A 19,453-nucleotide genomic window follows, 5' to 3' on the forward strand; every position below is an offset into this window, starting at 1 on the left:
AAAATAATATTAAAAAATAATAATAAAAAAAAAAGATGCTGAAAAAGATGATAAACCGGTCGTTTACCTGTATGACGGTTCCGTATTTAACAACGTCTCCATGGACTTTCTTGTTTTCCGTCTCGTTCTGCTTCTGCTCCAGGTTGGACGCATGCTGCAATGCACACACACACACACGCACACACACACACACGCACACACACACACACACACACACACACACACACACACACACACACACGCACACACACACACACACACACACACACGCACACACACTTAGTTGTAACATGGAGAAACATCTGGTTGTGAACTCTGTCTCGATGCTTCATAATTCACAGCAATAACTGATCAGCTGAGACAGAATCTGAGGCAGGACGTGTTTCTCTCGGAACAAACAGCGACTTCTTTTAATTTGCCGGTTTAAAGCAGGAATTCGGTGCCATTATTCCGCCTCGGCGTTCGTTATAAACGGCAAAATCTCAGGATGGGAGGAGAGAGTTTTCTGCAGCGGAGGCATTAAGATACCTGAGGTACGAGGTATTCTTGGACAGAGTGAGTGGGACGTTTTGACGGCGTGTTACATCTCAAGTCAATTTTACTAAAAAAAACAAACACAAATCTCACTTTGCCTAAGAGAGCTTTACAGTATACAACAGCAAAATCCCCCAAAAATCTGTTTAACCGTTTAAAACCTGGACTTTTCTTGTGCTGTTTTCAGACGTCTTTCACGAGCATTTAAACATTTGAACATTGATCTCTTTTTTTTAATTCTTTCAAAAACATGGGGGAAAAAAGGCAACAGGCCGATGCTGTTGTGTTAAACGTCACGGCTCCTTAGTTTCTGTGATGCCGGCACGCTGTCTAAAATCAAACACAACAGCCACGATACCACCGTCGTTTGGGTCTGTTTGAAAACGTAAAGGAGACGTAAAGACGAGACTTCAGAGACTCTGTAGAGGCTCTCTGTGGACACGTGATGCTGGTCGCCTGGAGATCAGAGTGTGTGTGTGTGTGTGTGTGTATGTGTGTGTGTGTGTGTGTGTGTGTGTGTGTGTGTGTGTGTGTGTGTGTGTGTGTGTGTGTGTGTATGTGTATGTGTATGTGTGTGTGTGTGTGTGTGTGTGTGTGTGTGTGCGTGTGTGCGTGTGTGTGTGTGCGCGTGCGCGCGCGCACGTGCGCGTGTGTGTGTGTACCTGTAGTTTTTGCAGCAGCACCACGTCGCCGATCTTGTCCTTCTCATGTTTGGCTTGTTTGGCTTTCCAGAACTGTTTCTGAGCCGAGTATCGACTCATCGGACAAACCTTAAACAGGCAGTCTGAGCAAACACACAAGACAACACAACAACATGACATAACACAACAAAATACAACACAACAAAAAAAACAACACAACAAAAATCAACAGAACAAAACACAAAAAAACAAAAATCAAATAAAACCACAAAAAACACGACACAAAACAACAAAGCAAAACACAAGAAACGACAACGGACAAAAACACAACACAAAACAACGAAAAAAAACCACAACAGATTATTCATCTGATTTATGCGACATCATAAAACAGTCATTCATTTATAATATCATAGAAAAACTGCAAAAGAGGAGAAAATAGATATCTTGGTGCTGTATTCTGTGTTTCTCTTCACACTGTGGAGTCACAGGACGTCCGGCCGAGCTGCGGTTGGTCTGAGCGATTAGTTCCAGCCTGATGATTGGCCAGTGGACCAGCTCCTGACGCTAATTGGCTGTTTTGGTTCGAGAACATCAAACTGATGGAGCGACTGACATTAAGCCGATCTCTGAGCGTCTCTGAGCGTCTCTGAGCGTCTCTGAGCGACTGACCGGTTTTATCCAGACAATTCAGATTTTCTGCCTCGTGACCAAATATAGTCCGTCTGTCTGAGCTGAGTCACAGAAACAAACTGTGCTGCAGAGAGCGGGGCGGACGTGTCGGGCAGAACTACTCCTTCTTCCAAAGTGCATGGAGGAAAAATCTAAAAGTCGAAGAAAGGCCTCATTCAAGAGCAGGGACACTCAACTTGTCTTATTTGAGGGCCACTTCTGCAAAATGACAGGAGGCCAGGGGCCAATCACAGCGGCCCCATACATGTTTGTGAGATTATACGATGATTCTAACATTTTAGGTAGTTTCTCTGACTTTCAGACATTTCTATGATTTGAGGACATTTCCAGGATTGTAAGACACTTCTGGGATTTTCAGACATTTTTGAGGATGTTGAGACAGTTTGAGGATTTCAGGGCATTTTTGCGATTTTAGGAAATTTTTGGAATTTTTCTCAGACTTTAGGAAGTTTCTAGGATTTGGGACATTTCTAGAATTTTAATAACGCTTCTAGGATTTTAGGATGTTTTTAGGATTTTAGGATATTTCTAGAATTTTAGGACATTTTTAGGATTATAGGATGTTTCATTTCTTGGATTCTTGGACATTTCTAGCATTTTAGGACATCAGTGTCTCAGCTGTGTCCTCTGTCGGGGTGTGGGGGATCCTCCTGTGGCTCTTTTTTTGATCAACAAGCTCTATTTTGAGGCTGTCTTATGTCGCTGACACCTTATGAAGACTAAACGGACAAATACTATTCACAGTGTAAATCACTTTTATTTTGAATTAGTAAATTATGGGGGGGCCACCTGGGAACCTGTCAGGGGCCAGATTTGGCCCGCCGGCCGTAAGTTGAGTCATTCAGATTCATGCTCTGGGCGCCATAAATGTGCGAGCTAAATTTGGTACTCACATATTTTAGTTTTAAATAAAGAGGCTGACCAACAGGCCGACACTGCGCAACCCATAAAGGTTCACACCGCAAAAATATAAATTCTGAAACTGAACTAAAAAGAGGAGGACAGCAGCAGGATCTGAGAAAAACATCGAGAGAAACAAACAAAGCCGGAGAGAAAGGAGAGAGAGGGGGAGCAGGTCAATATTGACTCTCCTCCAACAGATCCTGTACATTAACAACATCAACACACTGCTACTGTGTGTGTGTGTGTGTGTGTGAGTGTGTGTGGGTGTGTGTGAGTGTGTGTGTGTGTGTGTGTGTGAGTGTGTGTGTGTGTGTGGGTGTGTGTGAGTGTGTGTGGGTGTGGGTGTGTGTAAGGCAAACATAATTTGCCTGTGTGTAATCACTCTCTATTGTAAAGCTCTAAATGGACACTTAGGTTTAAAGTCATCTTGACATAAGGAAATGAGCTTTTAACACACACAAACACACACAAACACACACAAACACACATAAACACACACAAACACACATAAACACACACACACACACACACACACACACACACACTCACACAAACTTGCTTTTGCCTTTAAATGGTTCAGTTATATTTTATAGTCTGTTACGTAATGAAAAAAACAAAATCGACTTGCTGACTTGGTTAAAATGATTTCAAACAGAAACTTTTTTGTTTATTTATTTATTTATTTATTTATTTATTTTAATGTAGCTGGTGGAAGATATTGTTTACATTAACTTGGACCCAAGGTTTATATAAATCAAGAGAATATATATATATATATATATATATATATATAATTTTAAATGCAAAAGTACTACTTAACTATTGCCTGAATGTTCAGACGTCTGTGTTTACGTGGACAAAGATTATACATCTTTTATTTATTTATTTTATTTTATTGATTTTATTTTTTATTTTTTTAAATTGTGTAAAACAGTGATAAAAGAACAAGTGAATATGTGTGAGGGACATATATAAAGAAATAAAACAATATGTAAAGCAAGACAGAGAAACTATTAAGAAAACCAAATAAAAAACAAGCAAACAGGACTAAAGATTAAAAAGGAATAAAAAATATTTGTTTAAACTGGAAAGAATGCAGGAAACGAGGCAAAGAAGAACATTTTTAAGACTCAAGTGATGAAACAGTTTTGCTGGTTTCATCACAACAAATTCAAACTGAAATATCTTTAAAATGATGTTTTATTTTGATTTTCTGAGGATTATTTTATTTTTTAAAAATGTCTGAGTTTAAAGTCGGAGCCGTCACTCACTCGCTGTGATCTACTTGTAAACTAGTTCAGCGGCTCGATGTCCCCAAACTGAGACAGCACCGAGCAGATGGTGCAACATTTTTATTTTTTATGGAAACGTCGAGCCGCCTCAGACGGCAGCAGCTGGACTCACATCACTCACTCACATCATCTATATTTCATGCAGGACTCTGGAGGTTTTCGTGGGTCCAGAAAACAAAGACCTGACCCAGGACCAGAATCAGGCTGACTGCAGGAGCATCGCAGCGAACAGAGGATCGCAGATTTTTAAACCTGCGTCTGTTTCTGCAAGTTTTTAGGAGACATTTAAAGATACTCTTTTTTTGTCACCAAATGTTCAAAATTTGTAAAAAAATTTTTAAAAAAAAGAAAAAAAGAAAGTAGAGCTGCCAGCATTATCGTGTTCATTGCAATATACAAAATGCTTTATTTTATTTTATTTTTTTAACCAAATGTTCAAAATTTTATAAAAATTGGGGCTGCCAGCGTTAAATTACAATTCGATTAAAGTTTGTACAAATGTGGTGTTTTTCTGTTGTTGTTTGGGTTTTTTTTAAGATTTTTTTGGGAATATTTATTTGATAAACAGGACAGCTAAAGCACGAACAGTGTCGAGGGGATGACGTGCAGCTGGAATCAAACCCACAACCGCTGAAACACCGTCTGAGAGCGAGCGACATCTTGGCGTGAAAAGGCTGCACTCAGCTGAGTTTCAAACCCAGAGTGAAGAAATGAAACAAAAATAAAGGACCTGAGGAATCCGGAGGCCCTTGACCTCTGACCTCCAGATATCTGTGAAAATGGGTTCATGCATTCAGTCCAAACTGCACACAACTTTTCCTGATGATGACGAGAGCCTCTCTGTCGTAGAAGGGCCAAGGGGTCGAAAAAACAGAAAAATATAGCAAAAAAGTGGCGAAGATGCTGCTTCATCTATGTGCGCCGCCATCGTCATAGCAACGTGGTGGTATATTGGAAAAAGTTTTATGGTTTTCATGGTCAGTGAACGCATCCCGGGCAGCATCAGACTTTAATCTGAGGGTTCAGGGTTCACGTCCCTGTTCTTAGCTCGTGCCAACGAAAAGACAAACACTTTTTATAATTTCAGAATTTTTCCAGGAATTTTATGACCGCTGGAAACTTTCTGTTTTTTTGTTTTTCTGCTCATTAAAGAAATGTCAGATAGAAAACAGAGATCTGGATGTTGTCGGCGTTTGTCCGTCAGTGAGAGCGGCGACACGTTCCTGACCTGCAGCCGGTTTTATCAGATCAGATTTAATCATCACGACACTCGAACACACTCCACCCGAAACACGACAGCTGTTACCGAACGTTTTCACACCGAAACTGATTTACAACCTGATGTTTGTGTGACCAGTGAAAGTGATTATACACACACACACACACACACACACACACACACACACACACACACACACACGGTCCCACCTCTGAACTTCTTCGGAGGATTCTCCAGATCTCCAGCAGCCGGTTCGACCACACATCGGTCATCCACCAACCTACAGAAACCACAGAAGAAGAAACGCCGGTTAGAGGCGGTGGACGACAAAAGATGAACGAGAAGACGAGGAGAGAGGAGAGAGGAGAGAGGAGAGAGGAGAGGAAGAAAAGACGACAAAGAAGCAGAGAAAAGTAGGCAGAGAGGATTTATGAACACAGTCCGTCTCAGACGCTGTAAACGTCTCTGCTCTCAGACTTCGATGAGTCCTTTCTGTCGGCGTAAATGCAGCCAATATAGTCAAAAATTAGAGCAGTGATATTCAACCAATGGCCTGCGGGCCAAATCTGGCCCCTGATAGGGTGCCAGGTGGTCACGCAACAAATTCTCTAATTCACAGTAAAAATAAAATGACTGACTTTTATACTTTAAGTCTCCATAAGGTTTCAGAGCTCAGGACAGAGGACACAGATAAGACACTAATGTCCTAAAATCCTGGAATTATCCTGAAACCCTTGAAATGTCCTGAAATCCAAGAACATGTTCAAAAATCCTTGAAATGTAAATCCTAGAATTTTCCTAAAATCCTGTCCAGAATATGTCCAAAATATTTGAAACCTCCTAAAATCCTACAAATGTTCTAAAATTCTACAGATGTTCTACAAGTCTAGAAACTTCCTAAGATCTGAAAAATGCCCTAAAACCCGAGAAATCTGTGAAACATCCTAAAATCCTAGAATGGTAGTAAAATCCTAGAAATATGTCCAAAATCCTACAAATGTCCTAAAATCCTAGAAATGTTTTGAAATTCTACAAATGTTCTAAAACCCATGAAACGTCCTCCGAATGTATAATAACGGAAAAATGCCCTAAAATGCATTAAATGTCCTAAAATACTGGAATCATCCTAAATCCCTGAAATGTCCTGAAATCCCATAAACGTCCAAAAATCCCCAAAATGTAAATCCCAGAATTTTCCTAAAATCCTGTACAAAATATGTCCAAAATATTAGAAATGTTCTAAAATCCTAAAAACACGCCTGGGGCCGCTGCGACGGGCCTCCAGCGTTAGTGTCTCTGCCTCAGACAGAAGACGACTGAAGGACAGAAAAAAATTCACTGAAGAAACAGAAAATAGTTGGGTTTTTTTGCATAAATATGCATCTTATGTTTCTCTTTCAGACATATTTGAATTCATTTCATCTTGTGAGAAATCGTCTCTGCTGTCAGCGACGTGTGAAGAAAAACGGCGGGTTTGAGCTGATGGTCGCGGCGTGTGAAGTGTTAAAACCAACAGAAACTGATGAACTGTAGGATCCTTTTTTTAAAGAAGACGACAGGAAACGGCGTGTTGTTTGTGAAAGTTTCCACTCAGTTAATGAGAAGTAAATTCACGCACGGCCAATCAGAGCGGCCGACCAGTCAGCCCCTCTGACGACACGACGCCCAAAAACACAACTTACACAAGTAACAAAAGTTTCATTTATTCAAATCAAACAGAACAGAATGTGACAAAACTCAGATTATTAAACTTTTGTGAATGACGGGTTGGTGGATGGGGACTTTATTTTGTGAATACATTTGTCTGACAACGTGTTTTTGTACTGAAGATTTTCAGTTTAAATAAAATGTATTATTATTATTATTATCATTATTATTATTATTACTAAATTAATAAAAAAATTTGTGAATGACTCTGAGTTTCTTATCTGGGTTTTTGTGGTTGAAGATAAATCTGCACTGACTCAGAATCATGTCATCAATCACATTTGTCTGTTCAATATGAATTCATTCAATTCATTACTTTTTTGGTTTTTTTCCACATAAAATTTTAAAGTGTGAATGTGCTCAGTGTGACAGCAGAATTCATGGAGGTGTGCAACAAGATTTTTTTGCAAAACAAAAAAAAAAAAGAAGGAATTTTTGCTTTTTTTTGTTTAAAACTTTCTGGCAATTTTGGCTACTTAAAAAATATATATTTTTGGTGTCTTTTTTTTTTTTTTTTTAATTTTGGCAATTTTTAAAACCTTTTAGAGATTTTTTTTTCTTTAAAACTTCCCGGTGGGGCGTCTGGTGGCTCAGTGGACAGAGCAGCGCCACATGTACAGAGGTTGTGTCCTCGCTGCAGCGGCTGCAGGTTTGACTCCGGCCTCGGCCCTTTGCTGCATGTCTCTGTCATTGTTTCACTCTGAAGCTTTCCTATACAATAAAGCCATAAAAGACCACCAAAATAATCTTTAAAAAAATAAAAAAATAAAAAATAGGCTGATATTATTCTTTAAAAAATATATGTTTTTTTTAATTAAATTTGTGTTTTTTCTCTTAATTTTTTCAGAAGACAAAATTCAGTGTTTTTTTCAGAGAATAAATCAAAATGTAAAACTGGAAAATAAATAAACAGTCTGACTTCAGTTACACGACTTCAGAAGTCAGAGGAAAACGTGATTTAGTTTGTGTGTGTGTGTGTGTGTGTGTGTGTGTGTGTGTGTGTGTGTGTGTGTGAGAGGTCATTAAAGTAAATCTCTCCTACCATCAGTGTTTAGGCAACAGAGGGGCACACACACACACACACACACACACACACACACACACACACACACACACACACACACACACCTGGCCTCCTGAATGTGGTTAATGTGTGTATGAATGGACAGGTAATCCTGCTGACTGCAGTCTGTCTGCTCGCTGCATGAAAAGAGACATTTAACAGGTGTGTGTGTGTGTGTGTGTGTGTGTGTGTGTGTGCAGGTTTTCTTTGGTCTGCACCACAGCAGGACAGTTAAACTTGAGCTTTTATTGTGAAGCACCATGTGGAGTTTCAGAATAAAAGTCTTGCTCGCGCGCCTCTCGTTAACACGAAGCGAGCGAACACAGAAGTCTTGTCATGACTCAGCATGATGCTATTTAAATGAGTCATATTTTTTGCATCCTGACTCAGTGATTTTGACTGCGGCTCATCTCACACCAAAACCACAGCCTGTAAACAAATCAGCCGCCTGCAGGGGATCATGGGAAGCTCGACCTTCGCCTATCTGAAAATCACCGGACGAACGTGCTGCTGCTGGGAGATCTGTTCAACAAACTGAACCCACAAGACAAACCGCGACCGAGGAGGACAGATCCACGTGGCTGTTTCTCAAACGTTGCTGCCATTCGTTCAATTTTTTGTTGTTGTTTTTCAAAATAAAAGCTGAGACTAAAATGAGCCGGTCCTTTCAGAGACACAGATCAATCACTGGCGCTCATTTATCAATCGAACGAACAAAGCAAACGCAGCTGCTGAAAAACAACATTCATTTTTAAACATCCTGCATCAGTATTTTCTGGGTTTAGCGGCTTCGTCCTGAGAGTTCACGACACGGACAGACGCAAACGGCCGAAAGGAGAAAACTTCTACGTAGGGCTGCAACAACAAATCGATAAAATCTATTAAAATCGATTATTAAATGTGTTGGCAACGAATACAATTGATTCGGTGTGTCGCACGATTATTACGTCACTCGCTGTGTCGCGGGACTGTTTACGTCACGTGCAGACGGGAGAAGCCGGTGGAGGCAGAGAGGACGTTTCGTACGAAAATTTCAAAAGTTTGGGAGCACTTCACGTTATGCAAAACAAAGAAGTGTGTTAGCGGCAAAATCTGCAAAAGTGACACGACACGACGCGACACGACACGACCTCCTCTGATAAATACAGAACAGTCCCTGTATATAATATATACCATATATTTTCTTTATTACTTTTTTCCTTCCTTCATATTCTCTTTTAACTTTCCAAAAATGTCTTCATCGTTCCTTCCGCTCTCCTTTTTTTGTTCCAGTTTTCTTTTTCACCTTTTTTTCTGTCTACATGTCCCCCTCCTCTCTTCTTGTCCTTTCTCTTTAAAATGTCTCAACTTTCCAAAACACTTTTCCATTTTCCAAAATACTCTTAATCACTTTCCTCTGTGTCCCTCCCTCGTCTCCTCCTCTCCTGTATTCCTGCCGAATTCTTTCTTTCTTTCTTTTCTCTGGATTTTCCGACCGCCCACGGAGTCGGCCGTCGCTCAAACAGCCGCTCTGCTCTTTTGTCTGCCGGCCAGGTGTGTCTCAGGTGTGTGCTGCTGATTGCTCCATTCACGGTACTGTCACTCTCACACACACACACACACACGCACGCACTCATGCACACACACACGCATGCACGCGCACGCGCACACACACACACACACACACACACACACACACACACACACACACACACACACACACACACTCACAGTCATGTATGTAGACTCTGACTAACATGTTGCTCAGCTGGTCTGTTTCTCAGCGCGAAACCTGATTCACAAAAAATCATCATCATTATGTTAATGAGCAGGACGGTCAATACGTCAAACGTCTCATTAACAGCTGGTTACTTCTGTCTCTGTCTCGTCTGTCCACACCTGACTGGTCCCCTCCGTCTCTTTGTTTTCATTCCATCTAACAAAGACTGAAGTCAAATGTGAAGCTGTGAGGACGAACGTCCGTCCATCACCATCAGCTCACATTAACACTGAGAGGACATGTCTTTAAAGAGGACGTCTCTTTAAAGAGGACGTCTGATTAAAGAGGACGTGTCTTTAAAGAGGACGTTAAACATGTCAGCTGACCGACTTTAGTTAAAGCTGCACTCAGCTGTTTTCTTATTTAACCCCTTAGGGCCCGCTTTAATATCACACACACTCGTACGCCTTGCGCTCAAAACACGCTTTTCAAAATCAAGCTTTTAAAAAATACTATACAAAAATATTATTTTCTACTTTCATTGAATTATTTTTTTCTAACAAACATCAGTCCTAATCATAAATATGAAATTTATTAATTTTTAGAATTTTAAACACAAATACAGAAGTTGCGTTTACAATAATAATAATAATAATAATAATAATAATAATAATAATAATAATAATAATAATAATAGTAATAATAATAATATTAATAACAATAATAATAACAACCCATCAGTATATAAGTGGAGTTATAACCCGTTTTTAAATGCTTGCTTTTATGTGATGTCTCTTTTATTTATTTTATTTCCGTATGTTTATTTTTTAGTTTATGTTACCTATTTAATTTATGTTTAGTTATTTTATTTTATTATTTATTTACTTATTTTTTTATTTATTTCTATTTTATTTTGTTTTATTTTATTTGATTTATTATTTTTATTTTATTTTATTTTATTGCTTTTGGTTTATTTCTTTGTATTATTGCATATTGACAATATGCGTCCTATATTTTGCATTATTTGTCCTCTGGTTTTTATTTGATCCTAATTCGACCTCAGTTTCGTCTTGCTCGTGCTCACGAGGACTGTTTGACTGTCTGTTTCCCATTTCATTTTGCTTTGTTTGACAAAGCACTTTGTAAACTCTGTTTTTAAAGGTGACATATAAATAAAGTTTTATTGTTATAATAAATTGAAGGTTAAGAGAAGGAAAAACACGGACTGCAGAGCGTCTGCTGCACAAAACAACCCACTCTAAAAATAAAACTGAATTTCACACCAAAGTTTTTCCCACTTTCAGACTAAGAAAGTTCATGTGTGTGTGTGTTTTTGCTGCAGCTTGACGTCTTGCTGCGTCTCTGAGGGCTCGCTGTGTGAAACGAGTTTTGCATGCAGCTCGTCCTGCAGCACAAACACATTTGAATATGGATTGGTGTATCTGAATGAGCGCAGGTGTGTTTTTGTCCATCTCGGTCACAGACTGAAGCTGCAGGACGACACACTCTCTCACACACACACACACACACACACACACACACACACACACACACACACACACACACACACACACACACACACACACACTCAGCCTGCGTCTGACCAACTGAGAATCAACTCTAAATGTTAGTAACGTTAATAATTAGCGTCGACCTCGGTGACACGGTTATGTTTTTAAATATTTGCACATCGGAGCTGAAATGTATCCAAAGATCAGCAGTAGATTAATATTTACAGAGTGCAGATTGTGTGAACGACGGACAGTTTTAACGATCGACGATTTGTTTCGGTTGATATTTTCTCGTTCTTTTCATGCTACCGCTTCTTTTTCCTATTTTATCTCTGATTTTATTCAGTTAAACTCTTTGAAATCCTATTAATGTTTTCGACTCTAAGTTCAGCTCTCAGCAGTTTAACAGTTTAACGTTCACGGGGAGCAGATCAGCTATCAGAGGTCGAATCTTCAGCGGCGTGAACGAGGAGACGGAAAACGTTCGTCCATCATGTTTGTGTTTCAGCGCTGCTGTGAGAGACGTCCGGTTTGTTCTGATGCTGCAATATTTGACTGAAGAAAACCAGCAGGTTCATCCGCTCACGTCCATCTCTGTCTCTCCAAAAGTATGTGGACAGCATGCTCATCAACAGGCAGCTTTAACCCCTTAGGGACAGTTTGTCTCATTTCAGTCTCTTTTCTTCTTCCTGTTGTGATAACTGTGTGTGTGTTGATGCATGTGTCCTAAATGTAGTCCAGATTGTGTATTTGAGTGTAATCAGTGAATTTGCAGCTCAGCTCCTACAATAAGTCTAAAATACACTGTGGAAACTAAATAGTTACATTCAGACTGTTCAGGTCCAAAAATGCTCCATTGAAACCCATTCAAACTGACATTTTTGATCCCACAGCCATCAGAGCAGAAAAACAGGACTTGTATTATTTCTGGGTGTCATTCTGGGCTTTTGACTCTGAATTTGTCATTTTGACTATTTTCCACCTGATGAGGTCATTTTGACCATATTTGGCATATGGAGGAAATACATGCTATTTCCACTAGGTGACCTGTCACAGTCAATGTAGCTGCTGATCACTGACATATCCCAGACTGTCAGCAGCTACACTCACACACTGACATATCCCAGACTGTCAGCAGCTACACTCACACACTGACATATCCCAGACTGTCAGCAGCTACACTCACACACTGACATATCCCAGACTGTCAGCAGCTACACTCACACACTGACATATCCCAGACTGTCAGCAGCTACACTCTGCGCTGACATATCCCAGACTGTCAGCAGCTACACTCACACACTGACATATCCCAGACTGTCAGCAGCTACACTCACACACTGAGGAGGAGGAGACTCAACATCACTCATTATTTCATCTAAAAACATAGTGGCATCATGACAGAAACCTGTCATTTAAAGGGTTAATATTCCAAAAATTGATATTGGTCAAAAAAATAAACTAAATGAAAGCAGAAGATAATATTCATGTATAATATTTTCGCTGCTTAATTTTAAAAAGTGCATTTTATGTGCAGAGCGCTGTGAGTGTGAGTATTTGACACTACACAAAAAATAATAATGTATAAAAATCAATGTTGCTGCTGATCACTAAACTGTAACTCAATGAAAGTCGAAAATTCAGCGTCTGAGTTCTTGTTCTCTGTGTGATTTTATTGCAGGATTTTCAGGAGCGTTCACCGTGTTTGATTAATCGGGCGGAGGACGGACACGCTCAGATGCTTGAGGAAGTGCATCATTATTTACTTTCGTCTTGTCTGTGTGTCTGATAACGTTAATGATTATCACGCTCACCGTCTTACTGTAGTTTAACGTGTTAAATACACACAAAGTGCCGCTGAGGCTTACTCTCATTAGTTCTGCAGGGATTCAGTCACAAACCAAAATATTGGACGAACTGTAAATTTGACTTCATGATGAACAGAGTTAAACGAAGCGTTGGACAATTGAGCTTTTTTGTGTTTTTTTAAGTCAATTTTTTAAAGACATTTGGCTTTTTTTTTTGCTGATTCTTTACGATTCTTTTTTTGGCATTTATAAAAAACAAAAAAGGCAATTTTTGTCGAAGCATATTTGGCTTTTTAAAACTGCTGATTTTTCAAGAAAACGTTTTGGTAATTTTTTATTTTTTTTAGTTGATTAAACATTTGCTGAAGGCATCTAAACAAAATTTTGTGTTGGAGTTTGTTATATTCCAAATTTTATTTTTTTTTTTTTTTTTGCAATTTACTTTTTATTGGCATTTCTAAATAAACATTCAAAATAAACATGCCCATCACACACAGAGCAGGGAAAAAATAAAAACATAACAATGAAAATAAATAAATAGGATAAAAATATAACAATTAATAAATAAAATTAAATTCAAAAAATATAAATAGTATTAATAAAATAATAATAATAATTTTGACAAAATTGCATATTGGTTCCAAATATCGGTTATCGGTCTCATTAACTATCTGTATTAGTATCGGCCCTGAAAATCAATATCAGTCGACCCCAAAGACGTATTTAAAAAAGGTAAACTACAGTGCGCTTTTTTAAGTATGGATGTATAAATATATACACGTATACGTCACCAGTGTGACTAAAAATGGTGACTTATTGTTCTCTTCAGATCAGTGAGAGTCAATGAGAGAAGCTAAAAGCTGTGGAGGAGCTGTTTAAGGTCACGATCGAGTCAAACACAAAAGAGCGGGTGTAAGACCACAGTACAGGAAACACACACACACACACACACACAGTGGCACGGTGGAAATCTCTCATGGACATACTGTGTGCCACTTCCTTTTCCTGCCATACAATCAGACGTAGCTGCCACTTTCTCTTCGTGTTAAAGGTTAAAATTCGGCGTCAGAGCGATGCAATTGTCACGTTTCTGCTCCAAATATTCACCGACAGAAAAACAACTGATGGAAAAGAGACGAAATTTCACATCAAAACCAAGAAGCTCAAACCGCAGAGACGCCGTTTACTGAATAAAGACAGCCATCAAGGCGCCTTCAAAATAAGAGTCTGAGCCCAAACTTTCACGTTTTTCTCACAGGAAGTAACGCTTATCGACAGTCGACGACACACGCGAGTTGTTTTACAATAAAGGATGGCTTCTGCTCTATTATTAACCCTTTGAAACCTGGATCAACATCAGTTTTCTTGTGCATTTCATACACCTTTCATAAGCATTTAAATCCTCCAAATAAATCGGTTAAAAAATAGAAAAAAGCAATAAGCTTAAAAAGAGCGAGAGAAGCAAAATGATCAAAGAACCAGCGAAAAATACTATCAAATAAATATTTTTGATAATGTATTTAAATATATGTAGCCTATTTGTTAGAATTTGTTTTAAAAAAAATATTTTAGAACTTTTTTAAATAAATTCCTGTCTGATATTTTTTATTTGAATTGCTTATTTTGAGTATTTTTCTTGTTTTTTTTCCTTTTTCTTTCTAACTTTTGTCATTTCTTGTTAAGTTTGCTTTCTTTCCATGTTTTTTGAAAGGAAATGAACCAATGAGCTCAGGTTTTAAAGGTGTTTTAAAGGTAATGTGTGAAAGCATTTAAACCTTTGAAAACTGAACAAATTCTCTGTGTTTTTGAAAGAAATCAATTTCACCAATTTGCTCGGGTTTTAAAGGTTTAAACAATGTTTAAAAAATGATTAATAAATCTAGCTTTTAACATTGGGAAAGGGAAAAGCTTTACTGTGTCTGCAGCCCAGTTTTAGTACTTTTCTACTTTGCAACTTTTCTACTCTATGCAACTATTGCACAATGTCAATGCTGGAACAAAATATCATGTCAACGCATGTTAGATCTACCTTATGTAAAGGTTGCTTTATGGAAAACCTGGATAAAGTCATTGAATTTTACAAACTCATTCTACAGGCCTGGAAAAGTCAAGGAACTTTTATATATTATAGTTCATTTCTGGAGATAACCTTCATGTGATGTAACAAACCAGCAAACTGAATTATGTAAGTTAAAGGGATAGTTCACCCCAAAATTAAAAATTCAGTCATTATTTACTCCCCCTAATGCTGATGGGAAGTCGGGTGAACTTTTATCGTCCACAAAACGCTGCTGGAGGTTCACGGAGAAAAAACGTTGCACTCATCGCCAAAACAATTGAAACAAATGGTGACCAGGATTTAAATGTTAGAAGTAAACCAAAGTAATCCAAGTCCTGAAGCCCCGACGTGCCGAGTTGTTTTGAAAAACGTCACTAGGCGGGTTTCAACCAAATTGAAATTGAAAACACATCAATTTCTCCCCAGAAACCCTCCCATTTATTGCACAACAGTTTCTATGTTGGCATGAGGTGGTAATTCAGGCGATTTGATGCTACGTCTGTGCTTGTCAGTAGGAACTGGCTCCCTCATGATGCAGCAGGAGCTACCAGAGCTGTTATTGCATCACATAACTCTGAGAAAGTTTTTAACCCACAATTCCTCTGTGAAATCATGGACTACATCTCCCAGAAATCCCTCACACATGGCGGCTCCCACATATAAGGGGCTCGCCTTTCCATCATGGCTCCATAACACGCCTACGTGGCCTTGGGTTGGAAATAATGGCGGCTAGTTTGGTGGCTGCAATAGAAATAAAGCTGCTGATGTTTTGAACATCCATCACCATGGTTACTGGGATGTTATCACCAGAGAAGTCACATGACATCACTCAGTGGAAACACAGTCAGCTCCACGTTGAGTTTTATCAGCGTTAAAATATCGCTTAAGTTTTGCACAAAGCTGTGATGGAAACCAGCTTCTGGCGTCATGTTTTCATCCTTGTTGTGACCTGTGGCTCCTGGTGTGGGAACCACATTCACGAATCGAGACCAGCGAGAGCTCGCGATGTCTGCAGGCCAGTGTTTACGTGTTACCGGAGGACTCCCCCACACAGAAAGAGACGTGTGGAGTTAGCAGCAGGCAACAAGTCCCTTCACTGGACTAAAAACTACATTTTCAGTGTTTTTCTGTTATCCGACTGTTGTAAAAGCAGAAAACAAATGTGTGTTTTGTGGACGATAAAAGTTCACCCGACTTTCCATCAGCATGCGGGGGAGGAGATAATGACTGAATGTTTAACTTTTGGGTGAACTATCCCTTTAACTTCATTTTGCTGGGTTGTGACATCACATGATCATCTCTGGAGGTTTACTGTAAAAATTATTTTCATTACACAAAATCAAAGTCCATGAGTTTTACACAACTTTCAATGATTCGGTACTAAATTCATTAAATTACATTTTTGAGGCCTTGTGAAATTCAATGATTTTCCAGGTTTTCCATGAACTGTGTGAACTCTGATGTGACCGAACAGCCAGACGGCGAGCGCCTGAGGAGGACCGTTAATGAAGCCGTCAACCAAACACAACAGACGGTCAGTTATTTATTCATGTGAATCTTTTGATTCGTCAGGACTTTCTCAGAAAGTCAGAAAAAGTTTTGACAGGTGAGAGATGAGTTTGTAAAAAAAGTAAAGCATAAAGTTTTCAGACACTTAAATAACCATCTGAGGAGGTTTGTGCAGGTTTAAATCAGACAGGATGTCAGCTGAGCGTCTTTAACGATTCACATCATGTCAAATGCGTCTTTAATTTCGGACTCTGAGCTAACACTGATGTGGATTCTCAGCGCCGAACGTAGTTTTTCTGAATGTTTTCGTTTCGTGACGGATCGATTTCTGTTCTGACTTCAACGAAACACAAAAAAATAAAATTCATCGGTTTAAATTGCAGCAGATTTTATGACATTTCTCGTTTCGGGACATGTCTCGAATTTTAAGACTTTTGAAGGTTTTCAGGACGTTTCTAAGATTTTAGGATGTTTCTGGGATTTAAGCACATTTCTAGGATTTTAAGACAATTTGGGGATTGAAGAACATTTCTAGTATTTTAGGACATTAGGGTTTTATCTAGGACCTCTGTCGGGGGGCGGGGGATCCTCCTCTGGCTCTTTTTTGGATCAACAGGCTCTATGTTGAAGCTGTTTTATTCAGCCAGACTGAAAGTACAAAAACTATTCAGTGTGAATCACTTTATTGTTACTGTGAATTAGAAGGTGGATGGGGGGCCACCGGCACCCTATCAGGGGCCAGATGTGGCCCTGTAAGTTGAGTATCGCATTTTAACAGTAATGATTTGTATGTTGGTGAAATGTACCTTTAATAAATGCGCCTGTGAGGCATAAAAACACTGATTCAGAATCAGTGTGGAGCATGAACATGAATAAATAAAGGCTGTGCGGCTCTGAGTGTCTCCTGCTGTCTCTTTATATGAACGCATGTGTGTCTCGGGGACAGTGTGTGTGTCTTTGGACAGTTGGACAGTGGACGCGTGTGTGAGCAGGAGCGGACTCACCCCAGGGTGCTGATGAAGCCGTTGACGGATCCTTCGGCGTACAGGGACACGATATCCCCGATGTGGAGGAAACTGGAGGCAGAGTCCGACATCCTGATCCTGGATCCGCCAACGAGCCGGTGACAGGAGCGCACAGGTGGAAGACTTTGTCCTCCTTTATGTCCCTCTCTATGTCCGCTTTACGTCCCCCTGTGTCTCTGAGGGGCTGAGGAAACTTCAGCAAAGACGCGTAAAGGAGTTCCTGACATGCAGCGGCGTCTTTACGGTGAACCTGCGGCTCCTGGTCTCTGTGAGTCCGCCTTCACTCAGTCACTGCCGGGTTCTGCATGACGGCGAACTGGAAAAACCTCTCAGCGAGTTCGCAGCGCTCTCAAAACTCCACAAGAGACTCCCCAAAAACTCCTCAAACCGCACAAAGTTCCTGCAGCTCAGATCCCACAAAGCGCACAAATCCTCGGAGCGCGTGTGTCCGCGTGTCTGTCGTCCAGGAGAGTTTACCGTGTGCGCGCACACACACACACATACACTCACACTCAGAGAGGTGCGGAGACTCAACGCGGCACCGAGCTGCTCCCTCCCTCCACCGGGTGTGTGTGTGTTTGAGGGCGTGCACGAGCGCGCTCACGCCGAAGGCTTCGGTATTAAAAACCAGGAAGTGAGTCGAAGTGTTGATAAGGCTGACACACACACACACACACACACACACACATACAGGCACACACACACGACAGACTCAACAACCGCCGCAGGGCCAAACACAAACACACACACACACACACACACAAACGCACGCACACATGAGCTGCAAACCGGGCGTGCATGGACAAGCCCGTGAGGCACGTGCACGCGCACACATGCCCCCGCTCCTCTATATAACCCCCCCTAACCAAAACAAACAAGTTAAGCAACATATTTCCGCAAATCAAACTGATGAAACAATTTAAACCTCTTTAAGTTCATGATGGAAACTAGATACAACAGAATAAAAAATGAATAATTAAAAATCAATCAATCAATCTTACCTTAAAGTGCACTTACTTGCTTTTTTGCGGAGCTTTTGACCACATTTCACAGCCTTCATCAGCGGGTGGAGTTCAGAGCTGCAGCTGAACTTTCTCAAGGAATGTCCCAACTTTGAGAAATGAGAAAAATATGACAAAAAACTTAGTTAGTTGATTTTTAAATGTTGATATCCGTCGGGAAAAAACAACTAAAAACTATATTTATACACATAAAATTTTATATTTAGAATTGTTAAGGAAAGAAAAACTGCACACATATATATATATATACATACATACACACATACATATGTATGTGTGTGTGTGTGTGTGTGTGTGTGTGTGTGGGTGTATACTTACCAATGCAGGACTTTAACCTGTAACAGAGTATTTTCACAGTGTGGTATTAGTACTTTTCCTAAAATAAAGTGATGGATGTGATGAGACTTTTGTTTGTACTGACGTTTCACATCATTAACCCTTTAGGGACTGTTTGGTGTATCTGAGGCGCTTCCCACTCTTCCTGTTGTGATAACTGTGTGTGTGTTGATGCATGTGTCCTAAATGTAGTCCAGATTGTGTATTTGAGTGTAATCAGTGAATTTGCAGCTCAGCTCCTACAATAAGTCTGAAATACACTGTGGAAACTAAATAGTTACATTCAGACTGTTCAGGTCCAAAAATGCTCCATTGAAACCCATTCAAACTGACATTTTTGATCCCACAGCCATCAGAGCAGAAAAACAGGACTTGTATTATTTCTGGGTGTCATTCTGGGCTTTTGACTCTGAATTTGTCATTTTGACTCTT

The 19,453-nt window shown here is 39.8% G+C and overlaps 1 protein-coding gene across 4 annotated transcripts in view; it reads right to left on the reverse strand.

Moving 5' to 3' along the window:
* itpr3 (inositol 1,4,5-trisphosphate receptor, type 3) overlaps positions 1–18,484 on the reverse strand; it is a 73,289-nt gene extending 54,805 nt beyond the window's left edge. Inside the window, exons 1-4 of one of the 4 annotated variants that reach the window (XM_088081581.1) lie at positions 17,643–18,469; positions 5,492–5,562; positions 1,197–1,318; positions 68–154 (exon numbers count right to left, since the gene is read on the reverse strand). In XM_088081581.1, the coding sequence (XP_087937707.1) occupies positions 68–154; positions 1,197–1,318; positions 5,492–5,562; positions 17,643–17,734 (372 nt within the window). In that variant the 5' untranslated portion in view covers positions 17,735–18,469. Of the gene's footprint in view, positions 1–67; positions 155–1,196; positions 1,319–5,491; positions 5,563–17,642 lie in introns of all 4 variants that reach the window. The other 3 variants (XM_088081579.1, XM_088081580.1, XM_088081582.1) reach the window with 3 other exon arrangements.
* Between the last annotated feature and the right edge of the window lie 969 nt (positions 18,485–19,453).

This window comes from Plectropomus leopardus, chromosome 9 (genome assembly GCF_026936395.1).
Source record: "Plectropomus leopardus strain MGB_pleo_1.0 chromosome 9, ASM2693639v1, whole genome shotgun sequence".
Lineage (NCBI taxonomy): Eukaryota > Metazoa > Chordata > Actinopteri > Perciformes > Serranidae > Plectropomus > Plectropomus leopardus.